We start from the raw sequence: 27,982 nt of genomic DNA, 5'->3' as shown, positions 1-27,982 counted from the left end.
AGGCGGGCGGGGATCTGGCTCAGGGGGCGGTGGCCTCGCCAAGCGCCAAGAAGCCCGGCGTCCCGCAGATCGCGGCGTCGCGGGGAGCTGGGCTTGGACCGCCAGCGGTTGCGCAGGAAGAGCCCAGCGGGGAGAGCACCATGAGGGCTGACTCGGGGCCTCGGCTGGAGGAGGGCCACCTGGTGAGCGGCGAGGGGCGCGTCGGCCTCGAGAGGTGGATGATCAGCCGCTACCCAGGCAGGGGGAATGGGAGGGCGGCGCCAACGAGCTAGGGATCACTAGCGGAGGGCCTTGTTCCTGGAATGCGCGCATCCGCTCCTCCAGGAGTGGGACGGGGACCCAGGCGAGGCCGGGACCCGAACTCTCGGAGTCGGAGAGGGGCCTGCCATGAAGTTTCCGGGGACCTAAGCCCGCGTTGCCACAACAACGCTTCACTTCTCTGCGGCCCGGGGCCCGGCGGGTTCCAGGGCTTCCAGCTGGGACTCTCCTAAACTCGGAGGAGAGGGCTGTAGCCGCCCAGAAGAGAGATCGCTGTTTGCCTGCGGAGTCCTTTAACCAAAGTCTTCTCTCACTCCCAGCTCCTCGCAAACAAATCACTGCGACTACTTGGGAAACCACGGGAAAACTGTGATTGGAGGGCTACGGCCGCCGGATCTCTGCTCCTGGGCACATTATCCCCGACTCCGAGGTCCCCTTTTCGGCAGGGCTAGTCTGGGACCGCCAGTCCATGTCCCAGCGCGCCTCTCACCCCGACGTCCCCCCAGGGGGCTGAGTGCGGGGAATTAGTCCAGCGGCGCGGCCCGATGACGCATTGCGCCTGCGCGCGCGGCCGAGCCGCAACGGGTGGGGCGCCCTGCGCCTTCGGGCCGGCGGTAGCCGGGGCTGGCTAAACGCAGAATGGGGAAGAAGCCTGTGGTAAGCGAGCCTTAGCTAGTTTTAGCTGTTAGGATTTTTGTCTTCAGTTGAGTCGTCCTACTTTTGAGGATTAAAGATTGGGTTTCTGGGTGCGTGGAACGTCATTTTTGCGGGACTTTTGAAATCAGTGACGTGAACTGATTCTTTAGATCAATCGCGCGTTTGGTAGCATCTTTAGAACAATAGCACGTTCCCGTGACTGTCATTCTTTTCCAGATGTAATTTTGACTACCGGATGGTATTACGGCAGCTTGCCTCGTCCTAATCTTGCAGTATCTGCATTAACCTGCTCTAACAAATGGAATGCTAAAAGACAAACTACAAGAGTGTCTGAAATTTAACTATTTTGAATAAATATCTTTTGCAAGCGGCATGAGATACTTGGAACATTAAATAGGCTTCTAGGCATTTCTGTTAGTATTTGATTCTGAAAACACTTCTCAACACTAATGCTCTCTGAACTTCACTTTTCTTATTCATGTAAATGAGCATTTAGAAGGGTTTCCCCCATCATTCTTTCTGCCCTAAAACTGTTTCTTCCCAGTATTTTCAAGTGACCTTTAAAAAAATTGTGTTATAGTATATATTATTATATATATTTTTAACATTGTTTCTAATACTCAACCACTAGAATGTAAGTTCCATAAAAGCAGGATTCTCTCTGTTTTGTTCACTAGTGTATCCCAAATGCTTAGAAAAGAGCCTGGCCTGGAGATAAAAAGGAATGTAGGAAGGAAAGAATTTTATATGAAATTTAGAATGGCAGAACAAATTTTAAATTGCCCATGTTTTTCATCAGTACCTGTCAAGCATCACTGATGAACAGGATTATCAGGAGATTTGAAGATCCTATTTCTGATCCATTATATTTTTCTGTTATGTCTGAACAACAGACTTGAAAGAATAGCTTTGGCTGGGCACAGTGGCTCACTCCTATAATCCCAGCACTTGGGAGGCTGAGTTGGGCGGATTACCTGAGGTCAGGAGTTCACGACCAGCCTGGCCAACATGGTGAAACCTCATCACTACTAAAAATACAAAAATTAGCCAGGCATGGTGGCCAGTGCCTGTAATCCCAGATACTTGGAGAGGAGAATTGCCTGAACCCAGGAGGCGGAGGTTGCAATGAGCCAAGATCGGGCCAGTGCCCTCCAGCCTGGGCAACAAAGCAGGAATTCATCTCAAAAAGAAAAAAAAAAAAAAAGAATAACTTTATGGTATTTGGGATACATGAAGTAAAGATTCTCTAAGCTTTTACTTACAAGCAAATTTCATTTTCTTTCCTCCCACAGCGTCCTCCACGAGCCCTTCCACCTGTGCCAAGGTAAAAATTATACAGTAATTTCATCATTGAGCTTTAACAATGGAAAATGAAGACAGTGGAAAAATTGACTAGTACCATTGCAAAATTATAATGATTCAGGAAAATCTTCTGAAAATTTAGGGATTTTCTAAAATTTTAAAGGTGAAAAATCGTTGAATTATAAGACTAACCGTTATAATTGAATGTTATATTTAAAAGCCTGAATATCAACATGGTAAGATAATGGATCCATTCCCATTCTAACTGTTTTAGTGGTTTTTTTTTTTTAATCCTTAGAATATTACCTTATTTGAAGCTGAGTTTTTTTTTAAATCAAAATTCTGATATTTTGTTTGTGAGAATAGTTTCCTCAGAGTTTAAGCTGATTTTAATCAGTGACAAGTAAGAGTTCTTAATCTGCTTAATCCACTTTATTAATAGACAGTAGGGAATATGTATATGTAAAAATATTGGCATTATTTTATTAGCAGTGTTATTAAACAGCTTATTAATTATGAGCAATAAGCTAGTTTGTAAACTAGCTGATATTACGTGAAGCTAATTTTATTTTAAATTTGTAATAAGTCAGTTTTCATTGTGAATAATAACAGGTTTCCAATTGTTTCTTTTTTTTGTCTTTGTCCTGCTGATTAAATTTGTTCGGTGTTACATGACGTGTTAGTCAAGGTGAGTTAGTTTAATGTCAATGTGAAATTTTCCAAATATAGTATTTGGTGTTCAAAAATTAGTTTGATTCCTTGGTTTGTTTCTCTGAAAATTGAATCTGAATGGTGTAATTTATAATTCTATGATATCTTTTTGTCATAATAATCTCCCATGACTACTATTTAAAAATTAACATTGATATATAGCACTGGATGACCTTACCATTATAAAAGCACTTCATCCCTGAATGGGATCACCCAGCATGTAGCTGTTGGCTAGTTTGTAGCTCTATAATAGGGACTACATCTTCCTTTGTCTCATTTTGTCAGGGTAGGCAAGGTTATATTATACTTAAACCCCCAAATCTCAGTGACTTAATATCATACAGGGTTATTTCTAATTAATACAAAGTCTGCTGTGGCAAAAATTGAGGACAATTGCCTTTCACTGCCTTTTTACTATTGATACAGAAATCTAGGCTACTTTTTTTTTTTTTTTTTTTTTTAAAAAAAAAGACATTCACCCAGCCTGGAGTGCAGTGGTGTGATCTCAGCTCATTGCAACCTCTGACTTCTGGTTTCAAGTGATTCTCCTGCCTCAGCCTCCCAAGTAGCTGAGATTACAGGCATGTGCTACCCCACCTGGCTACTCTTTGTATTTTTAATAGAGACAGGGTTTTGCCATGTTGACCAGGCTTGCCTTGAACTCCTGAGCTCAAGTGATCTGCCTGTCATGGCCTCCCAAAGTGCTGGGATTACAGGCATGAGCCACTATGCCTGGCCTGCAATCTAGGCTTCTTCTGTGCTGTGGTCCCACCATCTTAACATGAGACTTCCTCAGTCACCACAGCAAGGGAAGAGAAAGCTGGAAGATTACGCACTGGCTTTTTCAATGTTTGGCTCTGAAATGACACAAATCACTTCTGCTCACAGCCTATGGGTCAGAACCAGTCATAGGCCACACCTATGTGCAAGGGGGCTGGGAAATGTAGGGTATCAGATGAATCTTTGTTGCACCCACTTTCTGTGTCAGTTTCTAACATCACTAACCTGCTGTGTGCTACTGGTACCACACTGTGGGCTCTGTCTGATTTTCTCAATATCTTGCCTTCTTCCCCTAATCTATAAAAGTTTGCTGGGCCCAGGGAAGAGAGGGAAAATTTTTCCCTACTAAAAGTTCCCACTGTTCTCTGCGTTGAATTTTAGGCAGCCTTTTCTGTTGACTTTTTTTTCTGCTTTATAGATGATATTCCACTTAGTCGTCCTAAGAAAAAGAAGCCCAGAACAAAAAACACACCAGGTAAGATGTTATTCTTTGTTGTGTGGGAGCACAAGTTTTCCCAGAACCTCAGGCATAGTAAACATCCCAGATCAGGGCGAGGTAAGGCCCCAGCAGCCCCGAATCACCACTTCACTGAGGATAGAATTAAGGCCAGTTTGAAGCAGTGGTATTCCTGATGGTAGTGAGGTGCAGGGCAGTGGGCAGCCCGAGTATCTGGACACAGACATGGAATAAAAGGTGGTGCCATCTAAACTCTTATTTCCATGATATTCTTAGACTCTTTAAGGTCTTTTATTCCTAGACAACATATATGGTTTTAAGTTATGATTGATTCCAGACCCTTGAACAGGATACTGGATTTAGAAACAGAGTTCTTAAATCTTACTTCAGTCAGAATCTCTCTACATTAGAGCATGAGTCTGAAGGCATGGCCCCATCGTCATTTAAATGTTAAAGCTTCAGTAATGAGCAGAACTCCTTTTTGTCCTAGTCATCTACTAATAATCCTGGATGTTGTGTCAGTCACTCTAAACTCAGCACATCTAGAATCCATCATCGGCTTTAAGAATAAATGTTTACATCTCATGATTTTATGTTAATGGAACCTGCCATTTTCCCAGCACTCAGGCTTGAAACCTTGGGGTTATCTTTCTTTTTTTTTCTTTTTTTTGAGATGGAGTCTTGCTCTGTTACCCAGGCTGGAGTGCAATGGTGCAATCTCAGCTCACTGCAACCTCCCCTTCCTGGGTTCAAGCAATTCTCCTGCCTCAGCTTCCCGAGTAGCTGGGACAGGCATGTGCCACCACACCCAGCTAATTTTTTGTATTTTTAGTAGAGAGAGGTTTCACCATGTTGGTCAGAGTGGTCTCAAACTTCTGACCTCATGATTCACCTGCCTCGGCCTCTCAAAGTGCTGGGATTATAGGCATAAACCACCATGCCTTGCCCCTCAAAGTTATCTGTAACTGATCCTTTAACTTCACTCTTTACTTGTGACCTCTCACATTCCTAAAAGATTTCTGTGTTTGCTGCTCCTTTTAAATAAATAAATAAATAACATAAAAGGAATCATATGTACAGTCTTTGTTTCTTAATACACAGAGTCCTCTGTGTTCTTAAACAGTGACTTCATTGTATTACATGGTAAGATTATACCATAATCACTGCTCTTCTATTTATTTAGGTTATTTCATATTTTTAGGTTATTTAGATTATTTCAAAGTTTTCACTCCAAACATTGCAGTTCTACATAAAATAGTGGGTGGTAGGGAAGAGGTATTTTTGTAGGATGGATTGCTAGCAGTGGAATTGCTAGGTGAAGAATGTGTGCATTATTGATATGATAGACTCTGCTAAATTACCTTCAAGGAAGCTTCAGTTTTTATCTTGCTCCCTGTAGAGTCTCAGAGTGTCTTATTGTCTAAATCCTTAACAATATTAGACAATATTAATTATTGAAAATTTTTTTGTTAATTTAGTGGGCAAAAAGTAACTTACTTTAGTTTGCATTTCTCTAAATACTAGTGAGGTTAAGCACCTTTGCATTTGTTTATTAATATACTTATATTTCTTTTTTTCCTTTTTTTTGAGAAAGAATCTTGCTCTTTTGCCCAGGCTGGAGTGCAGTGGTGTGATCTCAGCTCACTGCAACCTCCACCCCCTGGGTTCAAGCAATTTTCCTGCCTTAGCCTCCTCAAGTAGGTGGCACTACAGGCACATGCCACCACACCTGGCTAATTTTTGTATTTTTAGTAGAAATGGGTTTTGCCATGTTAGGCAGGCTGGTCTTGAACTTCTGACCTCAGGTAATCTGCCCGCCTCGGCCTGCCAAAGTGCTGGGATTACAGGCGTGAGCCACCACGCCCGGCACATTTCTGTTTCTTCTTTTGTGAAGAAAAGCAAGGAAGGTAATGCAGTCAGGTAAAATCCAAATCTGCCAAAATGTGCCGAAATTCTTTTAAAAGATTTCATGAGGGAAGAAGTTGAAATGAATGACCAAATGAAGAAATTTATAAATTACCTGTTAACTCCAATTATCCATGATGATTTTATCATTCTTTAATTTATTAATGAAGGACTTTACTGTAAGGGTTATTGCCGAGTTTAAAATGAGGAAACTGAGGCCAGTATAAGAAAATTAAATGCCAATTTATTCAGCTCCTGGGTGAGGTTCTATGGTTGGGAGAAAGGGGCCAGAGAAGTCTCGCTGACTTCCTGGGGCGGGGGGTTTTATTGCTAGGAGAAATGAGCAACAGCTTGGTGCTCTGATTGGGTCCAGGGGAGCAGGATTGAGACGGGGCGGGCCGCTACTGGTTGGCGGGTTGTTGGGCGGGTTTTCCGCTGCAAGAGCCGACCAGGGTTGCATTAGCCAGAGCCTTCCAAGGGAGCCATGCGGCAGAGCTAGGTGCCGAGTGCAGAGCCTGGTGCCGGGTGCAGAGTCAGGTGCTGAGTGCAGAGGTGGGTATGCCTGGCCTCCCGGCGAGGCAACCAGCCTTACATTTACTATATAGAGGCTGATGAAAATTCTTAAGGCAACAGACAAGTAAGAGAATACTCTATGGTGTCAGTTTTTATTATGTTTTCCACCTTCTTGAAAATTCTAAATGTTCTGAAGCAATTTCTCCTCCTCCTATCTTTTGCTCTTCTTTTTAGCTCTCTCTTTTTTCTTCCTCAGCCTTTCTTATTCCTTCATTTATTTCTTTTCCCAACTTAAAGCTCAAAGTTACAGGTGAGGAGGAAGTAAAGATTTGTGGGACAATTAGTTCTGAAAGAGACAGGGTTATTCCATAGGAAACATTCTAGTTACCTTTTCCTCCATCTTTTTAAGATTCAGTGATCTTTGCTCAAGTAATCTTGTTTTTTTATACTCTGTTTTTCTATAGCCAGTGCTTCTTTGGAAGGCCTTGCACAGACTGCTGGTCGAAGGCCCTCTGAGGACAGTGAGCCATCAACTAAAGAACTCAAAGAGCACCCAGAGGCTCCTGTTCAAAGGAGACAGAAAAAGACAAGGCTACCTCTTGGTATGTGAAGAAACCAAGGTTAGGTTGTGATAGCAGTTGTCATTTTGGTGACATGATAAAAACCTCTCTGCTCTCATTTTTTCTCCCATCCATATCCCATAATTGGTTTCTTGTTTTTGTGTTTAAAATATTTCTCACTAGAATAACTCCAAGGCTTAAGCCAAGAATACTTTATAGGTCTCTTTTGATCATATACATATAGATTATGAGAGGAGGGCTACAAATGCAGGACTAAAACAGAAAGTTCAGATCTCAATGCATAGAAAAATCTAGTAAATGATGAAATGCACATTTCAGATTAGTGGGGAAATGATAGATTCTGTACTAACAATAATATAATGAAACAACAGCTATCATTTGTTCAGTCTTTCTATGTCCCAGGCAGTTCACAAGGTAAATAAAATACTATACCATTTTTTTGGCCTATCAGATTGGCAATGCTTTTTTCAAATTGTAAAATCCAATACTGATGGGAAATGGGTGCACTCATGTTTTGTTCATGGGTGCACAGATACAGCCTGTCTGGATTTCTAGGAATAGTAGTAAATTCATTAGCTACAGTAATTTAAGGATGTTAATTGCAACATTATTTATAAGAGTAGAAATTGGTAATGACGCAAATATTTAATGGTGTGATACCAGCTAAATAAATCATACTTTATCCATAAATAGAAACCAGATACCTAGTAAAAGGATCGTTGAAGAGTGACACAGATAATCATCAGTTATATATTATTAAATAAAAAAACAAAGGTTATAAAATAGTAGGTATTGGAAGATCCCATTTTTGTAAAATATACTGTGTTAATTTCTTAGGGTTCCCATAACAAATTACCACAAACTGAGCAACTGAAAACAACAGTTTATTTTTTCACAGTTCTTGAGGTTAGAAGTCCAAAATCAAGTTGTCTGTGGACTATGTTCCCTCTGAAGTCTCTAGAAAAGAATCCTTCCTTGTTTCTTCTAGATTCTTATGGTTGTTGACAGTCCTTGGCATTCTTTGACTTATGGCAGCATTATGCCAATCTCTGCCTCCATCTTCACATTTTTCCTTGTGTGTCTGTGTTCACATTTCCCTTTTATGTCAGTCATTGAATTTAGGGCCCATTCTAATCTAGCATGACCTCATTTTAACTTGATTACACCTGCAAAGACCCTATTTCCAAATATGATTACATTCACAGGTATTACGAGTTAGGACTTGAACATATCTTTTTTTTGGAGCACAGTTCAACCCAGAACGTAAATATATATATACATATACATAGTAAAAAGAATGGAAGACTATAGCAGTGTTAAAGTGGTAGAATTTTTAGAAGAAGGAAATATGATTTTTAAAATTTTCTTCGTTCATTTATATTTTGCTAAGTTTTTATATTTTGAGCATTATGACTTTTATAATAATTAGAAAAAGAACAAACGGTTAAAGTAAAACACAGGGAAGGAACAAAGATAGAGAGATTATGCTCTCCTATTAACATTGGCCCCTGTGAATAATTTATTGTAAATTAATTCTCCTGACTAATTACTTGTCCTCTTAGAAAACAGCATGTTTTGATTGGATGGAAGAATGATAGGAGTAAAAGGGCAGGAACTAGAAAAGTCAGGAGAATGGAACACAATTTTGGAAGGCAAGTTGAAGTGGGATACTGTCACTGAGGATCTGTGAGGAGAAGGAAAGGGTGGAAGATGGCAGGAGAAGGAAAAGAGGCAGAAATGATGCTCAGACTAGCTTTAACTACTCTGCAATTTATTTCTTTAGTGGCAGTAAATGTGGTTTAATTAAAACTGCCCTTTGAGTAATTTAGTTAGGATACAAGTTAAAAAATCAAGATGGATACCAATACTTAGTTTTATCATTTGTGAAAAGTGTCTTTACAGAAGTGACCTTTTGTAGAAAATGCAGGGCCCAACTAAGTTTTGGACCAAAAAGGACCTGTCATTGCCATTCCAAAGTACACCAAGCCTGGCAGGTTCAGCTTTCTAAATTTCTGGATTTAAAAATGGTGTTTTCATTTTATTTTGTTCAGGATGACCATGGTAGGCTCTACTGCTTGCATTATATTTCCAGTCCAGGCTAGTTAAGTGTTTTATTCCAATAGAATTGTAAGATCTTGAAGGTATTCCTGGGAGCTAGTATTTCCAGGTAGGAAGAGTAGCCAGTGTATTAGAAGAAGGCTTCACTGACTTGTTTAAACTTAATACCTACCCATTGTGGAGGAAAGAGTTAATATAGCAGGCCTGAGACTGCTATCCTTGGAAAGGCCTACTTATAAGATTGGCCCTTAGCTGCCATCTGGGAACTTGGATGATATGCAGCTCCCTACACTGATAGGAAACTTTCCCTAAATTATAAGGTGGCTCACTGTGCGTTTGTGCACACAAAGTGATTTTTGATGAACATCTGCTTTCCTTCTGGGCATCTGGAATTTTGGTATGTGCTAGGCTTATGTGACTAGCCCCTAACCTTGGGCGCTGTCTCTTGTGAGCTTCCATTGCAGAACATGTGTCACATGTATTGTCACAGCTCATTGCTGGAGAGATTGGTGCATCCTGCTTGACTCCACTGATAGAGGACTCTCGGAAGTTTGTACTTGGTTTCCTCTGGACTTGGTTCATGTACTTTTTCCTTTTTCTGATTCTGCTTTACATCTATTTTCTGTAGTAAAGCATAATTGTGAGTGTAATGATTTCCAAGTCCTGTGAGCCCTTCTGGAAAGTCAATGAATCTGAAGATAATCTTGGGGATCTTCCACACAGCCTGAGTGTTGGGTCACTTAATTTTCTTTTCCATATTGTTTGGCATTACAATTTCAATTTTTACATTGAGAGTTTAGATGTATAACATTTTTTAAAAATTAAAAATTTGTAAGATAGTGAAAATATTTTTGCCCAATTAAAATTCTTAAAGTTATTTTGCCTTATACAAGTCTTGTACATTACTTTTATTTTTTTGCTTTAGTTATTTGAAAAATTATTTTGTTTTCAGAATTGGAGACTTCCTCCACCCAAAAAAAGGCATCTAGTTCATCTTTATTACGAAATGAAAATGGTATTGACGCAGAGCCAGCCGAGGAGGCAGTTATTCAAAAACCTCGGAGGAAGACAAAGTAAGAATTTATTTATCTTTCTAACTATTCTCCAGGATTACCCTGATGCTTTGTTTGGAGCTCCCAAACAGTAGCTTCTCATTAAGTCTTATTAAATACTTGTATTTGTGTACCTCTAGGATAAGTAGTATTACAAAATATCAGTTAAACCAATCTAATGATAAATTTGAGAAGAGTAAACCACTGAGAAAGTAAAAATATTAAGATTGTACTTAAATAAACTTAGGAACCATCTCTAAAAAAAAGGAACACAAATAGAATATATAATATGTATAGAATATATAATAGAATATAATACATTAAGGATATTTTTAAAGATAATAAAATAGGCTATTGTGATTTATTTTTTCATGTTAACAGAATTCAAATTATGATTATTTCAGCAATAAGTAAAACTGTATTTTAGCATTAAGCTAAAATGAGTAGTATACTTTAAAGAAATAACACTGGAAGCTATATGTATAGCACTGTTGTTTGTATTTGAAAATGAACCTACAAATAGTGATCAATGTATGTGTTAGTCCATTCTCATGCTGCTAATAAAGACATACCTGAGACTGGTGATTTATAAAGGAAATAGATTTAATTGACTCACAATTCAGCATGACTGAGAAGGCCTCAGGAAACTTAGAATCATGGCAGAAGGTGAAGCAAACACGTCCTTCGTCACAGGGCAGCAGGAAGGAGAAGAATTAGAGCTGAGTGAAGGGGGAAGCCCCTTATAAAATCATCAGCTCTCCTGAGAACTCACTATCACCAGAACAGTATGAGGGAATCTGCCCTCATGATTCAGTTGTCTCCACCTGGTCCCACCTTGACTGGTGGGGATTATTACAATTCAAGATGAGATTTTGGGTGGGGACACAGCCAAACCATATCAGTGTCTATGTAGCATCATACAATTTTAAATTTAGAAAGAAGCTTACAGATCTAGTTCAGTCACTTCAATTTTCAAATGAGAAAACTGAAGCCCTCAGAAATGTAAGTGACTTGCTGCATATAACAGTTAATAACAGATTTATTTGAGTAAAACCAAATTTCTTAATTCCAAGTCCAGGGCTCTTTCCATTATATTTATAGTTAGTTCCTTATGTAAGTCTGTAAAAATTCAATAGTCATCCATTTTTCTTACATGCTTCCTTGTTACAGGAAAACCCAGCCAGCAGAATTACAGTATGCCAATGAGCTAGGAGTAGAAGATGAAGACATAATCACTGATGAGCCAACTACTCTGGAACAGCAGTCTGTATTCACTGCACCCACTGGCATTAGCCAGCCTGTAGGCAAAGTATTTGTGGAAAAAAGCCGTAAGTAGATGCCTTGTTTTAGAATATGAGCTCTTTAAAAATTGTACAAGCATATCCTTTATACTTCTGGAAATCTGAATTAAGGAATTAAGCAAAAATATGTACAACAATTTATACACAAAGTTGATCATCATGCTATGATTTGTGAGAGTGAAAAACTGGAAACAACCTAAATGTGAAATAGGAGAAGGATGATTTCAGTAAGTTGTGGTGTATCTATATAATAATATTCTTCATTAAACATAATGTTTAGGGCAAACTTTTCATTTTATGAAAAGATTCTGATAAAATATGAGCATATACACTTGTGCACATGCACGTGCACACACACACACACACACACACAGTTTGATCTATGCATAGGACAAAAGACTTGAAGGAAATAGACTCGAATATTAATGCTGGTTGTTTCTGGATTTATAGGGTTATGGGTAATGTAAAAAATCTTCCCCACCCTTGCCTGATTCTTTATTCTTTCTTGTGCTTTACTAGTTTTCTGCAATTGGTAGTAGTTGTGGTGGGCAGATAATGATATAAATTTTAAAACTGAAAATAAGAGAAAATACATGATGATAGTACCATATTAAATAAGAAATACAACATTATAGGTATAGATTCTTTTGCAAAATAGTTCTGACATTGTATAATATATACTGGCTACAAGACTGGGTTTGCAGTGTATTTTAGCTCAGGCTGCTATAACAAAATACCACCGACTGAGTGGTTTAAACCACATTTATTTCTCATCGTTCCTAAAGCTAGGAAGCGTAAGACAAGATTCCAGCAGGTTGGGTTACTGGTGAAGGCCCCTTCCTGACTTGCCGATGGCTGCTACTGTGTCCTCATTTGGCAGAGAGAGCTCTGGTGTCTCTTCCTCTTCTTAAAAGGACATTAATTTCATCATGAGAGCCTCACCCTCATGACTTCCTCTAAATCTAATTACCTCCCAGTGACCTCACTTCCAAATACCAACTCATTGCGGGGGGTTAGGGCTTCAACATATGAATTTTTGGGGGACACATTCAGTCTGTAACACAGTGTTTAATAAAAACCTACCCAAAGCATGATCATGACCATATACTACCATGGGTATGTTAAGGATATGCTGCCTAAATAACTCATCTGAGACAAAAAGGTTAGTCCTTAAAATTTATAATTTAGATTTTGTGTACATTGTTTTAAAACTCTGACTTCTTAAGATCACATCTAAGGGATCTTGCAGTTCTTGGTCAATAAGAAACCTGTGGTCTAGAGAGGCTGACTTACCCAGTGTCTCACAGTTGGTTAGGGTGGAACTGGAACTTGAACTGCCGTTTTATGACTTCTAGTCATGTGGTTTTATTCATCTACCATGTGGCTATTTAATTTACTCCAGTTCTTTTTCAAGCAGTATCTCTCAATCCTCATTTTTATTCTTGCTTCACTTAGCACAGAAATTTCCCTACTAGAGTAACTGGCCGTAACAATCATCAGTGGCTCTATTGTCTGCCCAGAGATTGTCTTTTCTTAGGGAAAATTGTCATACCCCTGTCTTTCATCCTCCTAAACACCTGAGAACCTGGTTTGGTGAGGATAATTGAAATGGAACCTTTCCTGCGTCCTGAGGTCTATTTGTGGACTGCTAGATATACAAGAAGGAGCCTTTGAATCAACAGTAAAAAGGCTGAAGCCCTGCTCACACAATATTGCAGTGCTGATTCTTGAACTGATGTTCTTCACAGGAATGTTCTAAAGAGAAATATATGAAGCAGCCCATTTATTTTTTTATTTTTATTATACTTTAAGTTCTGGGATACATGTGCAGAACATGCAGGTTTGTTACATAGATATATGTGTGCCATGGTGGTTTGCTGCATCCATCAACTCGTCATCTACATTAGGTATTTCTCCTAATGCTATCCCTCCCCTAACCCCCTCCCTCAACAGGTCCCGGTGTGTGATGTATCCTCCCTGTGTCTGTCTGTTCTCATTGTTCAACACCCACTTATGAGTGAGAACATGTAGTGTTTGGTTTTCTGTTCCTGTATTAGTTTGCTGAGAATGATGGTTTCCAGCTTCAGCCATGTCCCTGCAAAGGATGTGAATTTGTCCTTTTTTATGGCTGTATAGAGTTCCATAGTATACATGTACCACATTTCCTTTATCCAGTCTACCATTGATGGGCATTTGGGCTGGTTCCAAGTCTTTGCTATTGTGAACAGTGCTGCAATAAACATATGTGTGCATATGTCTTTATAACAGAATGATTTATAACCCTTTGGGTATATACCCAGTAAGGAGGTTGTTGGGTCAAATGGTATTTCTGGTTCTAGATGCTTGAGGAATCACCACACTGTCTTCCACAATGGTTGAACTAATTTACACTCCCACCAACAGTGTGAAAGCATTCCTATTTTTTCACATCCTCTCCAGCATCTGTTGTTTCCTGACTTTTTAATATTCGCCATTCTAACTGGTATAAGATAGTATCTCAATGTGGTTTTGATTTGCATTTCTCTAATGACCAGTGATGATGAGCTTTTTTTCATATGTTTGTTGGCCGCATGAATGTCTTCTTTTGAGAAGTATCTGTTCATATCCTTTGCCCACTTTTTGATTGGGTTTTTTTCTTGTAAATTTGTTTAAGTTCTTTGTAGATTCTGGATATTAGCCCTTTGTCAGATGGATAGATTGCAAAAATTTTCTTCCATTCTATAAGTTGCCTTTTCACTCTGATGATAGTTCTTTTGCTGTGCAGAAGCTCTTTAGTTTAAATAGATCCCATTTGTCAATTTTGGCTTTTATTGCCATTGCTTTCGGGTTTTAGTCATGAAGTCTTTGCCCACGCCTATGTCCTGAATGGTATTGCCTAGGTTTTCTTCTAGGGTTTTCATGATTTTAGGTCGTACGTTTAAGTATTTAATCCATCTTGAGTTACTTTTTGTATAAGATGTAAGGAAAGGATCCAGTTTCAGTTTTCTGCATATGGCTAGCCAGTTTAACCAACACCATTTATTAGATAGGGAATCCTTTCCCCATTGCTTGTTTTTGTCAGATTTATCAAAGATCAGATGGTTGTAGATGTGTGGCATTATTTCTGAGGCCTCTGCCCTGTTCCATTGGTCCATATATCTGTTTTGGTACCAGTACCATGCTATTTTGGTTATTGTAGCCTTGTATATAGTTTGAAGTCAGGTAGCATGATGCCTGCAGCTTTATTCTTTTTGCTCAGGATTGTCTTGGCTATACAGACTCTTTTTTGGTTCCACATGAAGCTTAAGGTTTTTGTTTTTTTTTCCAATTCTGTGAAGAAAGTCAATGGTAGCTTGATGGGGATAGCATTTAATCTATAAATTACTTTGGGCAGTATGGCCATTTTCACGATATTGATTCTTCCTATCCATGAGCATGGAATGTTTTTCCATTTGTTTGTGCCCTCTCTTATTTCCTTGAGCAGTGGTTTGTAGTTCTCCTTGAAGAGGTCCTTCACATCCCTTGTAAGTTGTATTCCTAGGTATTTTGTTCTTTGTAGTAATTGTGAATGGGAGTTCACTCATGATTTGGCTGTTTGTCTACTATTGGTGTGTAGGAATGCTTGTGATTTTTGCACATTGATTTTGTATTGTGAGACTGCTGAAATTGCTTATTAGCCTGAGGAGATTTTGGGCTGAGACGATGGGGTTTTCTAAATATACAATCATGTCATCTGCAAACAGAGATAATTTGACTTCCTCTCTTCCTATTTGAATACCCTTTATTTCTTTATCTTGCCTGATTGCCCTGGCCAGAACTTCAAATACTATGTTGAATAGAAGTGGTGAGAAAGGGCATCCTTTTCTTGTGCCAGTTTTCAAAGGGAATGCTTCCAGTTTTTGCCCATTGAGTATGATATTGGCTGTGGGTTTGGCATAAATAGTTACTATTTTTAGATATACTCCATCAATACCTAGTTTATTGAGAGTTTTTAGCATGAAGCGGTGTTGAATTTTATCGAAGGCCTTTTCTGCGTCTATTGAGATAATCGTGGTTTTTGTCATTGTTTCTGTTTATGTGGTAGATTACGTTTATTAATTTGTGTATGTTGAATCAGTCTTGCATCCCAAGGATGAAGCTGACTTGATCATGGTGGATAAGCTTTTCGATGTGCTGCTAGATTAGGTTTGCCAGTATTTTATTGAGGATCTTTGCATCAATGTTCATCAGGGATATTGACCTGAAATTTTCTTTTTTTGTTATGTCTCTGCCAGGTTTTGGTATCAGGATGAGGCTGGCCTCATAAAATGAGTTAGGGAGGAGTTCCTCTTTTTCTATTTTGGAATAGTTTCAGAAGGAATGGTACCAGCTCCTCTTTGTACCTCTGGTAGAATTTGGCTGTGAATTCATCTGGTCCCGGGCTTTTTTTGGTTGATAGGCTATTAGTTACTGCCTCAGTTTCAGAACTTGTTATTGGTCTATTCAGCGATTCGACTTCTTTCTGGTTTAGTCTTGGGAGGATGTATGTGTCCAAGAATTTATCCATTTATTCTAGATTTCCTGGTGTATTTGCATGGAGGTGTTTATAGTATTCTCTGATGGTAGTTTGTATTTCTGTAGGATCAGTGGTGATAGCCCCTTATAATTTTTTATTGTGTCCTCTTTTCTTCTTTATTAATCTGGCTGGTAGTGTATCTATTTTGTTAATCTTTTCAAAAAACCAGCTCCTAGATTCACTGATTTTTTTGAAGGGTTGTTCATGTCACTGTCTCCTTCAGTTCTGCTCTTAGTTATTTCTTGTCTTCTGCTAGTTTTTGAATATGTTTGTTCTTGCCTCTCTAGTGCTTTTAATTGTGATATTAGGGTGTCAATTTTAGATCTTTCCTGCTTTCCCCTGTGGGCATTTAGTGCTATACATTTCCCTCTAAACACTGCTTTAGCTAAAAAAAGATTCTGGTACACTGTGTCTTTATTGTCATTGGTTTCAAAGAACTTACTTATTTCTTCCTTAATTTCATCATTTACCTAGTAGTCATTCAGAAGCAGGTTGTTCAGTTTCCATGTAGTTGTGTGGGTTTGAGTGAGTTTCTTAATCCTGAGTTCTAATTTGATTGCACTGTGGTCTGAGAGACTGTTCGTTATGATTTCTGTTCTTTTGCATTTGCTGAGGAGTGTTTTACTTCCAATTATGGGGTCGATTTTAGAATAAATACAGTGTGGTGAAGCAGCCCATTTCTTTTCTGTCATCCCAGAAAGTCATGCTACACGTCCTGACATCTTTTCCTAAGAAAGTTAGATTTCAAATATTGACTTACCTTGATAGAATAGACATATGAACTTTAAAACTTCTAAAGCCTCTAAATTAGAATTTTGTAGACTAGGTCATGTTAAAGGTTTCTAGACTTTATTCTGAGTTAAAAGTTTATTATTATATTTTTCTGAAGTAGTTATTTAATATTCATTTTGGATTGAGAAGAAAATATATTGACATTGCTTATTTTTCTTCGAGAAGAAAAAATATTATGTTTGACGAACCCAAAGAAAAGATCCTTCTGAAATAGGTACTGAGTCAAGGTGAATTTTTAGATAGAACAGCAATATTTTGGTCTCAGTTTGTGGCTTCCTGAGTGTGGAATTAAAAAAGAGGTTACCAGGGTTCTCTCTCACTAGTTGTTAGTAATTAAATTATGTGTTCGTAGGGAGATTCCAGGCTGCTGATCGTTCAGAGTTGATAAAGACCACAGAAACCATAGATGTGTCAATGGACATGAAGCCTTCCTGGACCACCAGAGATGTGGCACTTACAGTGCACCGGGCTTTCAGGTGGCTGCTTTTGCTTTTGTTGGACTTTTTTTTTTTTTTTTTTTTAAAAACAAATGTTAACTGAGTTCCATAATTAAAGAAAAAATAAAAATCTCTTGGTTGTTCAATATTGTTAAAGAAATGACAACTTAAAATGGTAGGTAGGTATATTTTTTAAACATCCTTTTGGAATAGAATCATCTACCTATCAGTGTAAATAAAAAGGAAAAGCTTGCCACGAAATGTTGAGTGTTACTCTTGCATATGAAGATATTTTAAACATGTTTTAGCTTTTTACTTTAGTAATTCATATATAATAATTAAACCCTTTTCCATTCAGGATGATTGGTCTCTTTTCTCATGGATTCTTGGCTGGCTGTGCTGTGTGGAATATTGTTGTGATATATATTTTAGCAGGAGATCAGCTATCCAACCTCGCAAACCTTCTGCAACAATACAAGACCCTAGTGTATCCATTCCAGAGTCTTCTCTACTTGCTTTTGACTCTGAGTACAATTTCAGCTTTTGACAGGTAATGCCAGTGACTCCAGATCTATCTAACTTCTTCAGGAGGAAATGCTGAGCTAAATGTGTCACTGCCCATGACAGTCTTCAAAATAGAATAATAGAGTATCAATATTACTTCAAAAAGTTTTTAGGCTAGTCTACTTCCGTTCTTTTTTGAGGGGATGAGACTTTGTAAACAAAATATTCCCAAAAGACTTCACCCATTCCAGCATCAGTTCATAAGTCCAAAATTTCTTTCAAATATAATCAAGTCAGAAGTTCCTAAATATTGTCTACATCAGATGTAGGTGAGACTCAGGGCATTTGTATTTGTTTCCTAGCACTGCTGTAGCAAAGTACCACACACTGGCTGGCTGAAAAACAACACATTTATTTTCTCTCAGGTCTGGAGATGAGCAGTCTGCAATCAGGATGTGGCCAGGGTTGATTCCTTTTTTGAGGGCTCTGAGGGAGAGTCTGGTTCATACCCTTCCCCTCACTTCCAGTGGCTGTTGACAATCCTTGGCATTCCTTGGCTGTAAATGCGTCATTCCAATGTTTTCCTCTATTGTCACACAGCGCTTTCCGCCTGTGTATCTTTATATCTGTGTCTCTTCTAATAAGGACACCAGTCATACTGGATTAGGGTTCATCCTAATGACCTTAACTTTATTACGTCTGCAAAGACCCTGTTTACAAATAAGGTCACATTTGTAAGTATTCTGGGTGAGGAGTTCAACATATCTTTTTGGGAATACAATTTAACCCATTTTTTTAAAAACCCACCTAACTATAGCCTAATGATATGGGTAATAGGAAGTGGTAGAAACTAATGAAATTTTATAGATCAAGTTTTTCTTTAAGATGTCTTAACCTCAAAGGAATGTTGCCCAAAGTAGTCTGGTTAGATGTTTTTATGTGGCCTTTGTAAAGAAGATAATCTTTTCATGTGTGTTAAGTATAAACTGTAGCTACTTAAAACCTAGTAATAGTATATGTGGTAGCATTAGAATAGAGAAGGAAAAAACTATAGTCAAGAAAGTAATGTTTTGTTAAGAAGTTTATAACTGCACTGTGACAGGAAGCTCTTATATTTTTTAGGATTGACTTTGCTAAAATATCAATTGCAATCCGAAACTTTTTGGCCCTGGATCCTACAGCTTTAGCATCTTTCTGTAAGTAAACAGTTTAACTTGATAACTGTGTAATACTTGCGTTATACCATAATTTTGAACCAGGAAAAATATAATTTTTTTAAAAAGTTGTATTACTGCTTCCTATAAACATTGCCTAGAGATGTTCAGTGAATTTGTAATTAGAAACAGAATAGGCATAATATTGATAGAATTATTTTTCAAGAGGTTCATCTAAATAATTTTGAAAAGCTTCATTTGTTGTACTATATTCCTTTTTAACTTGTATTTTCTACTTGACATTAAACATATGCAGCTGATATGGCCTTTTAATAACAAACACTATTTTATATGTTTCTGATCATTTGGAATGCATTGTGTTCTAAGTTTTGAGAATATTAATAAAACTAGTTTTAGGATCTTGAGAAAGTCATTTAACTTTTAAAAAGATCTTCTAGGTTCTTGTCACTTCTAGTGATGAAATAGTGAAGATCTGAAGAGATCCTTCTGCACCTATTGTTCTCAGAAATTTATATAAGAATATCTTTTTTTTTTTTACAGTTTGAGTGGGTTGGCATATATATTTGCTCCTTTCTTTTGTTAAAGACAGAACCACTTAAGATGAGAGATTTATGTTTTGGAATTTCAGTACTGTTTTTATAAGAGGTGGTATTCTGGAGCGCTCAATTAATATTGTTATTTACATTGGAAACATTTATGGTGCCATAGGTTGAAATATATTTATTGAAATATATTTATTTGGTCAAATAAATTTCTTTTATATCATCAGTCACCAAAGTACAGATTATTTTTAATATTCATCTATAAATTCAAAATAAACCAGGTTGTTAAAAATTATTAGTAATTTCATTTGTCTTTTTCTCAGTATATTTTACTGCTCTAATACTATCTCTGAGTCAGCAAATGACAAGTGACAGAATCCACCTTTACACACCGTCTTCCGTTAATGGTAGCCTCTGGTAAGAATTCACAATGACATTAGCAATTGTTAATGGCAATAACAGCAACTTTTCTTATCCTTTCATTCTTTTCTATCTATAAATAATGAAGGCTCTGTTTTTGTTTCCAAACCTAAGGCAAGAAAATACTTATTCCTTCAGTTAATGGGTAACTATTGTTATATTTACCTGCATTTTTAATGAAATGTCTTCTTTTTAAAAATCTGTTTTAGATCTTCAAATTATAGTTTTTGTTTGTTTGTTGAGACAGAGTCTCGCTCTGTTGCCCAGGCTGGAGTGCAGTGGTGCGATCTTGGTTCACTGCAATCTCCACCTCCTGGGTTCCAGCAATTCTGCAGCCATAGCCTCCCAAGTAGCTGGGATTACAGGCACCTGCCATCATGCTGGCTAATTTTTGTATTTTTGTAGAAACTGGGTTTCACCATGTTGGCCAGGCTGGTCTTGAACTTCTGACCTCAGGTGATCTGCCCACCTCGGCCTCCCAAAGTGTTGGGATTATAAGCGTGAGCCACTGTGCCCGACCAAGTTATAGTTTTAAAATAAGTCATCACATGATGAATGGAAGGAGCCCTGCATCCTTACCCACTATCAGGGAGTTTCATATCCCAGAACAGTGGTGGGAGTAAGTAGCTGGGATAGATTCAGAAAACTAAGCAATGCTAGAAAGAGCACAATAGGGAGAGCCAACATCTGCAGATTAGTGTCCAGCCATGAAGCTGACATGATGGCTGAGATTCTAGTTCATAAAACTCAGAGGAGCAATATTCCCCTTCTCCAAAATGCTGCATGTGGCAGCATTTTGAGAGAGTGGCTTGGGACATTGGGTGAAGAGAAAGCAAAGATACTTTATTGATGAGTAATGTCATGGTAGTTGGAAGGGAAACTTACGGAAAATTTTCTTGGGAATACTAACTTTACATTTATATTAATGTATAGAACAGATCTGTTTAGAGTTTAAATAACCTTTGAACCCTTGTTCTCATTATATATATGGTATATTTTATAGGAAAATTATATTTTCTTTCATGCTTTACTTGTTATTTCTCTAGGAGAGGACTGCTGTTTTTTCTTAAAGTTCATAAAGTAGATATATTTGTATATATGAACCAAACTGAAGGCACTTCTAATGAGTATTTCTACATTTTCAGGGAAGCAGGAATTGAGGAACAGATTCTCCAGCCATGGATTGTGGTGAATCTCGTGGTGGCTCTTCTGGTTGGATTATCTTGGCTATTTTTGTCTTGTAGGCCAGGCATGGATCTTAGTGAAGGTATTAAAGAAAAAAACAGTATAAGAATATCCTGAAATCTCCTATAATGATTTTATAAACCTTCTTTCAATGGGTATAGCTTATAATATTCCAATAACAAAGACACATTTAAATTAAAATGATGCAAGCAGAGAGAAAATAAAGTGGTGTAACAGAATGTCAAGAGAAGCAAGGGGGAGTGTCTAAGAGGGCTGGAGTCTGGAGCTGCTTAATGAGGGGCTTCTGTGGTCCTTATGCATATTCAGGAGGTATTTCTTCTCTTGGAACCATTCAAGTAATTTAGAGAAAGTCTTTGCTCTTCACTTCTCTTAGTCTTCTACTGATGAAAGTATCTCTTAATTTGAAATAAATCATGCTTCATGTACATAGCCTCTCTGTCAGACTACAGACACATACTCAAATTATACTTACCTCCTCTATTTGGTACAAATTCTTAACCCTTCATTGTCTGACAGTGTTTAGTACTCAGTTTCAACATGCTCAGTGTGCAGTGATTCACTCATCTCTAGTCCTCAGACTTTCTGGAACACCTGAAGAAGAATCATCATATTAGCAGGCTGCTAACCTTTTATGCTGCTTGAGGAACTGTTAGGTATTTGTATTGTAAATTTTATTTCCTTGGCCAGTGTTCAACAGTTTCACCCTTGAACATCTTTTATGGATATTTTCTGGACCTTGGTTATTATTTTAATTTTGATTTGATAAACAATTTACAATCTATCTGCCTCAGAAGCCTTAGCATGGAGAATTTTGCCAACATCTATGCTAAGTAATAGTTTAAATGTAGAAAATGTCAGCTAATAACATTCTATATTGTGGTGGGCATCAAAACTGCATTTGGGTTGTACAGTCTAAATCACAAAGTGTGTATTACTTAGTAAATATTTCCAGAATTCTGTTCTTTTAAGGCCATGTTAATCATACAACATGTGAATTTAAAAAGTAATTATAAAATAAGATGATAATACCTGGCTTATTGAGTTGTTTTGATGATGAAATGGGATGACCCATTTAAAATATACTGGCATACATCTCTTGTTAGTTTCAAGTCCTTCCTCTGTATCTTTCCCCTGTATTTTATTTAGATGATCCAATCACAGTAGAATTAGACCTTTTAGCTGTTTAGTGATCTTTCATTCTTGAAGTGACTTAAATTTCCAGGTAGGATTTTGTGTATTGTCTCTAATAATGTTTTACTTTTAAGGGGTTTATAATAAATTTAAAATTTGAATATTTTAAAATGTAAAACATATACATTTGTTACCAGCTTATTTTTTATATCAGATTTCACTGTCAAGAAATGTTCAGGGCTTTCTATTACTATATATTATGTCAATATTTTAAGAGACTATTTATAAATAAGCTACATAACTCTGTTGGAGGCACTGGGAAACAATTTTAAGTATGATCTGATCATTTTCTTCTCCAGAGTTAATGTTCTCCTCGGAGGTGGAAGAATATTCTGATAAAGATAAGGAAATCAAAGCCTCTTCATAATACCAGCTCACCTTTGGAGGAATAATGACCCAGTATTTGTACCATTTTTGTTTTAAAATGTATTTTTATAAGATGTGTACATGTGTATTTGTAATAGATATTTAAATTAACACTGAAACATTTCTCAATATTATGAAAAATGTTAAAATTGTATTTGCTATTTATGTCCAAATATTAATTTGTACAGCATTATCATCTTACTTACAAAGGGAATAATGAGGCGGGGCGCAGTGGCTCACGCCTGTAATCCCAGCACTTTGGGAGGCCAAGGCGGGTGGATCACGAGGCCAAGAGATCGAGACCATCCTGGTCAACATGGTGAAACCCCGTCTCTACTAAAAATACAAAAATTAGCTGGGCATGGTGGTGCACGCCTGTAGTCCCAGCTGCTCTGGAGACTGAGGCAGGAGAATTGCTTGAACCCAGAAGGCGGAGGTTGTGGTGAGCCGAGACCGCGCCATTGCATTCCAGCCTGGGTAACAAGAGCGAAACTCTGTCTCAAAATATAAAAATAAATAAAATAAATAAATAAAAATAAAATAAAATTTAAAAAAATTTAAAAAAAAAGGAATAATGAGCTAGAAAACCAGCAAATCAAAATGTTTACTTCCTGTTTTCTCAGAATAGTTGTATTTATAATCATTATCTAAAAAAGCACTGGTGGGGCCGGGCGCAGTGGCTCACGCCTATAATTCCAGCACTTTGGGAGGCTGAGGCGGGTGGTCATGTGGTCAGGCATTTGAGACCAGCCTGGTCAACATAGTGAAACCCTGTCTCTACTGAAAATACAAAAAAAAAAAAAAAATAGCCAGGTGTGGTGGTGAGCACCTGTAATCCCAGCTACTCAGGAGACTGAGGCAGGAGGATTGCTTGAACCTGGGAGGTGAAAGTTGCAGTGACTTGAGACGGTGTGAGACTGTCTCAAAAAAAAAAAAAAAAAAGCACTGGTTCAGAAAAAGCCATAACTTAAATAGTGTTATGAAATATATGTCATGTTTAAACGTAAATTTAGTGAATACAATAGAGGGGAACAAAAGGCCTTCATTTTTGACATCCTTTTACTGAATAAACTGGAAAACAAAATTTGTCTTTTCTGAAACTGGCTTAGTGATTGAGTATCATGAATAATTATTATGTAATTTAGCTTTACAGATGCTTTACATCATGGCTAATAAAGAGAATATCTTTTGTTTGAAAAATTTTATAATATAACCTAAAACTTTTACCTAGAGGTGACTAAAAAGTTGCTTCTCATTATAAACTGTACTAGTGGTTCTCTTATCTGGTTGTACATCAGGATCATAGAGGGAGTTTTAAAAAAATTTACGTAGCAAAAGAGACTGAACAGGGCAAGGCTCAGGGGAACAAAGGAGAGATCTGTGAGCTTGCTGGGCTCCCAGTTGACATCTGCAGTACCCTTTCCTCTGTCTCTTTTTTTTGAGTGACAATACATTTGAGTAGAAATTCACCATCTCTATTCTCCAGCTTTTTGTCAGAGACGTTTTTGGCTTTCCAGGAAATCCCACTCTTGTGATGGGTCCTGAACTGGAAAATATCTCTTCAGAGCTATATCCAGTGATACCTCAGCTGTTGTGTGTGAGACCATAGAGGTCAAGATGATGAAAAGACTAGCTATAGGAAAAAATATCCCAAAGGCTGTTGAGTGCAACGATAAAACTATTGGGCCTGCCCTGATTAGCAAGCAACTGAATGTCAGAACAGAAGAGGACTGACAGATTGATGATAGAGATGGGTGGCCCTAAGAATAGGTCTAAATTTGGTGTGAACATTATACTAGGAATCTCTTGCTGTTTGTAAGGCTGGAGCTGCTGAAAAGGGATTCTCCCTATTGCCACAGAATTGTTAATTTGCTGGCAGTTCTGAAGGCACCCTGCCAGTTCCAGCTTTCAATGTGACCAGCAGTGCTTCTCATCCTGGCATTAAGCTGGCGGTATAGGAGTTTATAATCTTCCCCATCAGCAAACTTCAGGGAAGCCATGCTCATTAGAGCCAAGGCTTAGCACACGAGCAGTGTCATCAAGGAGAAATGTGAGAAAGCTGCTATCAATGTGGGGGATTGTGGTAGGCTGCATAATGTCTCCTAACGATGTCCATGTCCTAATCCCTGGAACTTGTGAATATACTACTTTACATGGCAGAAGGGATTTGCAGATATTTAAGGTTGTGAACCTTAAAATGGGGACATTATCCTGTATTATCCAGACGGGTCCAGTGTGATCTTATGAGTCGTTAAAAGCAGAGAATAGCGCCTTTCATATCTGTGATCAAAGAGAGAGGTCAAAAGTTGTGATATTCCTGGCTTTGAGAATGGAAGAGGGGGCCATGAGCCAAGGAGAGTGATGACCTTGCAGGTGAGTATGGGCCTTGGCCGACAATGAGCAAGGAAATGGATGTCAGTCACATATCACAAGGAACTGAATTCTATGAGCATCCCAAGTGAGTAAGAAAACAAATCCTCCCCTAGAGCTAAGAAAGGAATGCAGCTCTGTGGATACCTTGGTTTTGGTCTGGTGCTGCCTATGTCAGACTTTTGACATACAGTGCTGTAAGACAGCAAGTACATGTTGACTAAGCTGCTAATTTGGTGGTGATTTGTTATGGCAGCAGTAGAAAGCTAATATAGGGTTGGACGGAGGTTTGCTCCTAACAACCTAGAGAATAAAGAAGGCTAGGGCTGCTGTGGAATGCACTTGGGAAAGCTGGCTACATTGATAATATTGTAACTCGCATGGGCATAGTTGCTTTTGAATTCTTTCAGGTCTGGGAAGTACAACTTAGACTTCAGATCTCCTAATGACCCAGGAGGCGCATAAACCTGAGCAGCTGGTAGCCCTGTACAAGTCTTTGTTTTCCCTGGTGGACTTGTACAGGGAACTCAATGTTTTCCCTGATGTCTCTTAAAGATTGTTTGACTGTGATGATTGGGAAGTTTGGAAGAAGTTCACTGCTAATGCATGTCTCCAGGAAGTAGGGAATGACACTTGAGGCATGTTGCTAAGGCTGTCGATGAGAATTCGTGTAACTTTCTCCAGCTTACAGTGGACTAGGTTGACATGCAAGCTGATTCAGTCCAATTGGTAGGGCACCATGGTTTATCATTACTCATGGTTTCTCATTTCTCATTACTGACTTAAAATACTTTTATTGCCAACCTGGTGAGACACTGCCCTGGGTAGATAACACAGGAGCACCTTGCTGATCAGAGCCCTTGGCCAGCTACAAAGAGCTCGGTTTTCTAGAAAGAAGTCCTAGCCAATTAGACTTTGGGGAGGAAAGCCCCTGAAACTTAACAAGCACAAGCAATTGAGTAGACCTGTCCTCCTGAACTAAACAGGCAGCTCAAGGCATCAGACCAAAACTCATAGGGGCTCTGATAGTTAACTCATTTCTCCATCTGGACGTTCTCATTGTCTTATTAAATTGCTGTGGCAGAAGCCAAACTTGATCAACTGGAACCCCATTGGAGGTCCTAACCTTGTAATCACATGATTGGCTAAAAAATCATCACCTTTTCTTGGCTTTCTCCCCACATTAGTGTGTGTAGAAGAATAGAGTTTCTGAGGTGTCAATAGGCAAGATGTCCAGTGAGGGTTTTCTGGTTGCAAAATACAGTATCTACTAATGCCTGCTTCTTCTCTCCCATCAAACAGAACAAAACATATACGTATATGCTTCCAGGCTTCATCCTCAGAGATTCAGATTTAATAGGTCTGAGGCAGTACCTGGAAGACTACATTAAAAAAAAATATCAGGGCCAGGTATGGTGATTCATGCCTATGTTCCAACATGTTGTGAGGCTGAGGTGAGAGGATCACTTGAGGCCAGGGCACCAGCCTGGGCAACATAGTGAGACTCCATCTCCACAAAAACTAAAAATGTGTTGAGTGTGGTGGTGTGTGCCTGTAGACCCAGCTACTGGGAAGGCTGGGCTAGGGGGAGCGCGTGAACCCAGGAGTTCAAGGTTGCAGTGCGCTATGATCATGCCACTACACTCTAGCCAGGGCCACAGAGTGAGACCTATCTCTTAAGGAAGAAGAAAAAAGTGTGGTGATTATGATATAGCCAATAGAGTAGCCAGCATTTGGGACCTCTGGCCTACATAAGTCATTTGTAGTCTATTATAAAAAATGAAGCTCAGATTGCGGTAGGTGATTCAATCTTGGTCAAATTGCTGCTAGGCTTGTGGAAGGATAAATAAATAAATAAATAAATAAAACTTGGTACCTGCCTTCTAGAGGTTCATAATCTAGTCAGAGAGACATTAGTAGGCATAGGAGTGGAGTAATCTAGGAAAGAATTATGGGCAAGGTTGGGTGTGAGCAGGTGCCTTATAGGATAGAGAGGACTTCTGGTGTAGATACAGGATGAGAAAAATGCTATAGATGTGAGTGAGTCCTTAGGATTTTTTATTAAAAAATGTTCAAAGATACTTTAATTGCAACTGTCATCTAGATCAACCTAGATTTAATAATTGTTAAAAAAGAATAATTGTTAAAAATTTTGTCCCATTTGCTTTATCTTTCTTTGTGTATCCCCCCTTTTCTTTTGAAACCTTTTGAAAGTAAGTTGCTAAGATGGCACTCACCTGAATATGTCAGCATGCATCTTCTAGAAATAAGGACTTTTGCTGATATAAAGTGCCAACAGTTATATACTTCTCTGTGTTTCAAGTTCTATAGAATTTTATCACTTGTGTCAGTTTGTGTATCTAGTACCACAATCAAGATATTGAACAGTTCCCGAATCACAAGAATTCCTCATGTTTCCCTTTTATTTATTTTATTTTTGAGACAGAGTTTCACTGTGTCACCCAGGCTGTAGTCCAGTGGCACCATCTCGGCTTACTGCAAGCTCCACCTTCCAGATTCAAGCCATTCTCGTGCCTCAGCCTCCAGAGTAGCTGGGATTACAGGCATGCACCACCATGCCTGGCAAATTTTTGTATTTTTAGTAGAGATGAAGTTTCGTCATGTTGGCCAGGCTGGTCTCCAACTCCTGGGCTCAAGTGAGCTGCCCGCCTAAGCCTCCCAAAGTTCTGGGATTACATTGAGAGCCACTGCACCTGGCCAGAGTTTCCCTTTTATAACCACATCCATTTCCTCCTTGTACTCTTCTCCTTGCACCCCAACTCTAAACCCTGGCAACTATTAAACTGTCTTTATTTCTAAAACTTTGTCATTTCAATAATGTTATAAAATGAATCATACAGTATGTAATT

General features: G+C 38.5%; 1 protein-coding gene across 3 annotated transcripts; it reads left to right on the top strand.

The window, feature by feature from the left end:
• Nucleotides 1-26: 26 nt before the first annotated feature.
• TMEM237 (transmembrane protein 237) lies at nt 27-23,364 on the top strand. Of its 3 annotated transcripts, none has more exons than XM_017518339.2 (14): nt 27-182; nt 2,208-2,239; nt 2,901-2,905; nt 4,127-4,183; nt 7,048-7,185; nt 10,175-10,295; nt 11,445-11,602; nt 17,254-17,377; nt 17,697-17,888; nt 18,965-19,038; nt 19,883-19,976; nt 21,125-21,246; nt 22,676-22,963; nt 23,322-23,364. In XM_017518339.2, exons 1-13 carry the CDS (start codon nt 141-143, stop codon nt 22,741-22,743), a joined length of 1,227 nt encoding a protein of 408 aa, XP_017373828.1. In that variant the 5' UTR covers nt 27-140; the 3' UTR covers nt 22,744-22,963; nt 23,322-23,364. The 3 variants fall into 3 exon arrangements, with proteins under 3 accessions (XP_017373828.1, XP_037590772.1, XP_017373829.1); XM_037734844.1 differs by having other exon boundaries at nt 43-182; nt 2,892-2,905; XM_017518340.2 differs by lacking the exon at nt 27-182 and adding an exon at nt 807-915.
• The last annotated feature ends 4,618 nt before the right edge of the window (nt 23,365-27,982 follow it).

Source organism: Cebus imitator, unplaced genomic scaffold, assembly GCF_001604975.1.
Source record: "Cebus imitator isolate Cc_AM_T3 unplaced genomic scaffold, Cebus_imitator-1.0 Scaffold671, whole genome shotgun sequence".
In the NCBI taxonomy this organism is placed as follows: Eukaryota; Metazoa; Chordata; class Mammalia; order Primates; family Cebidae; genus Cebus; species Cebus imitator.
This window is presented reverse-complemented; position numbering and strand designations above follow the sequence as displayed.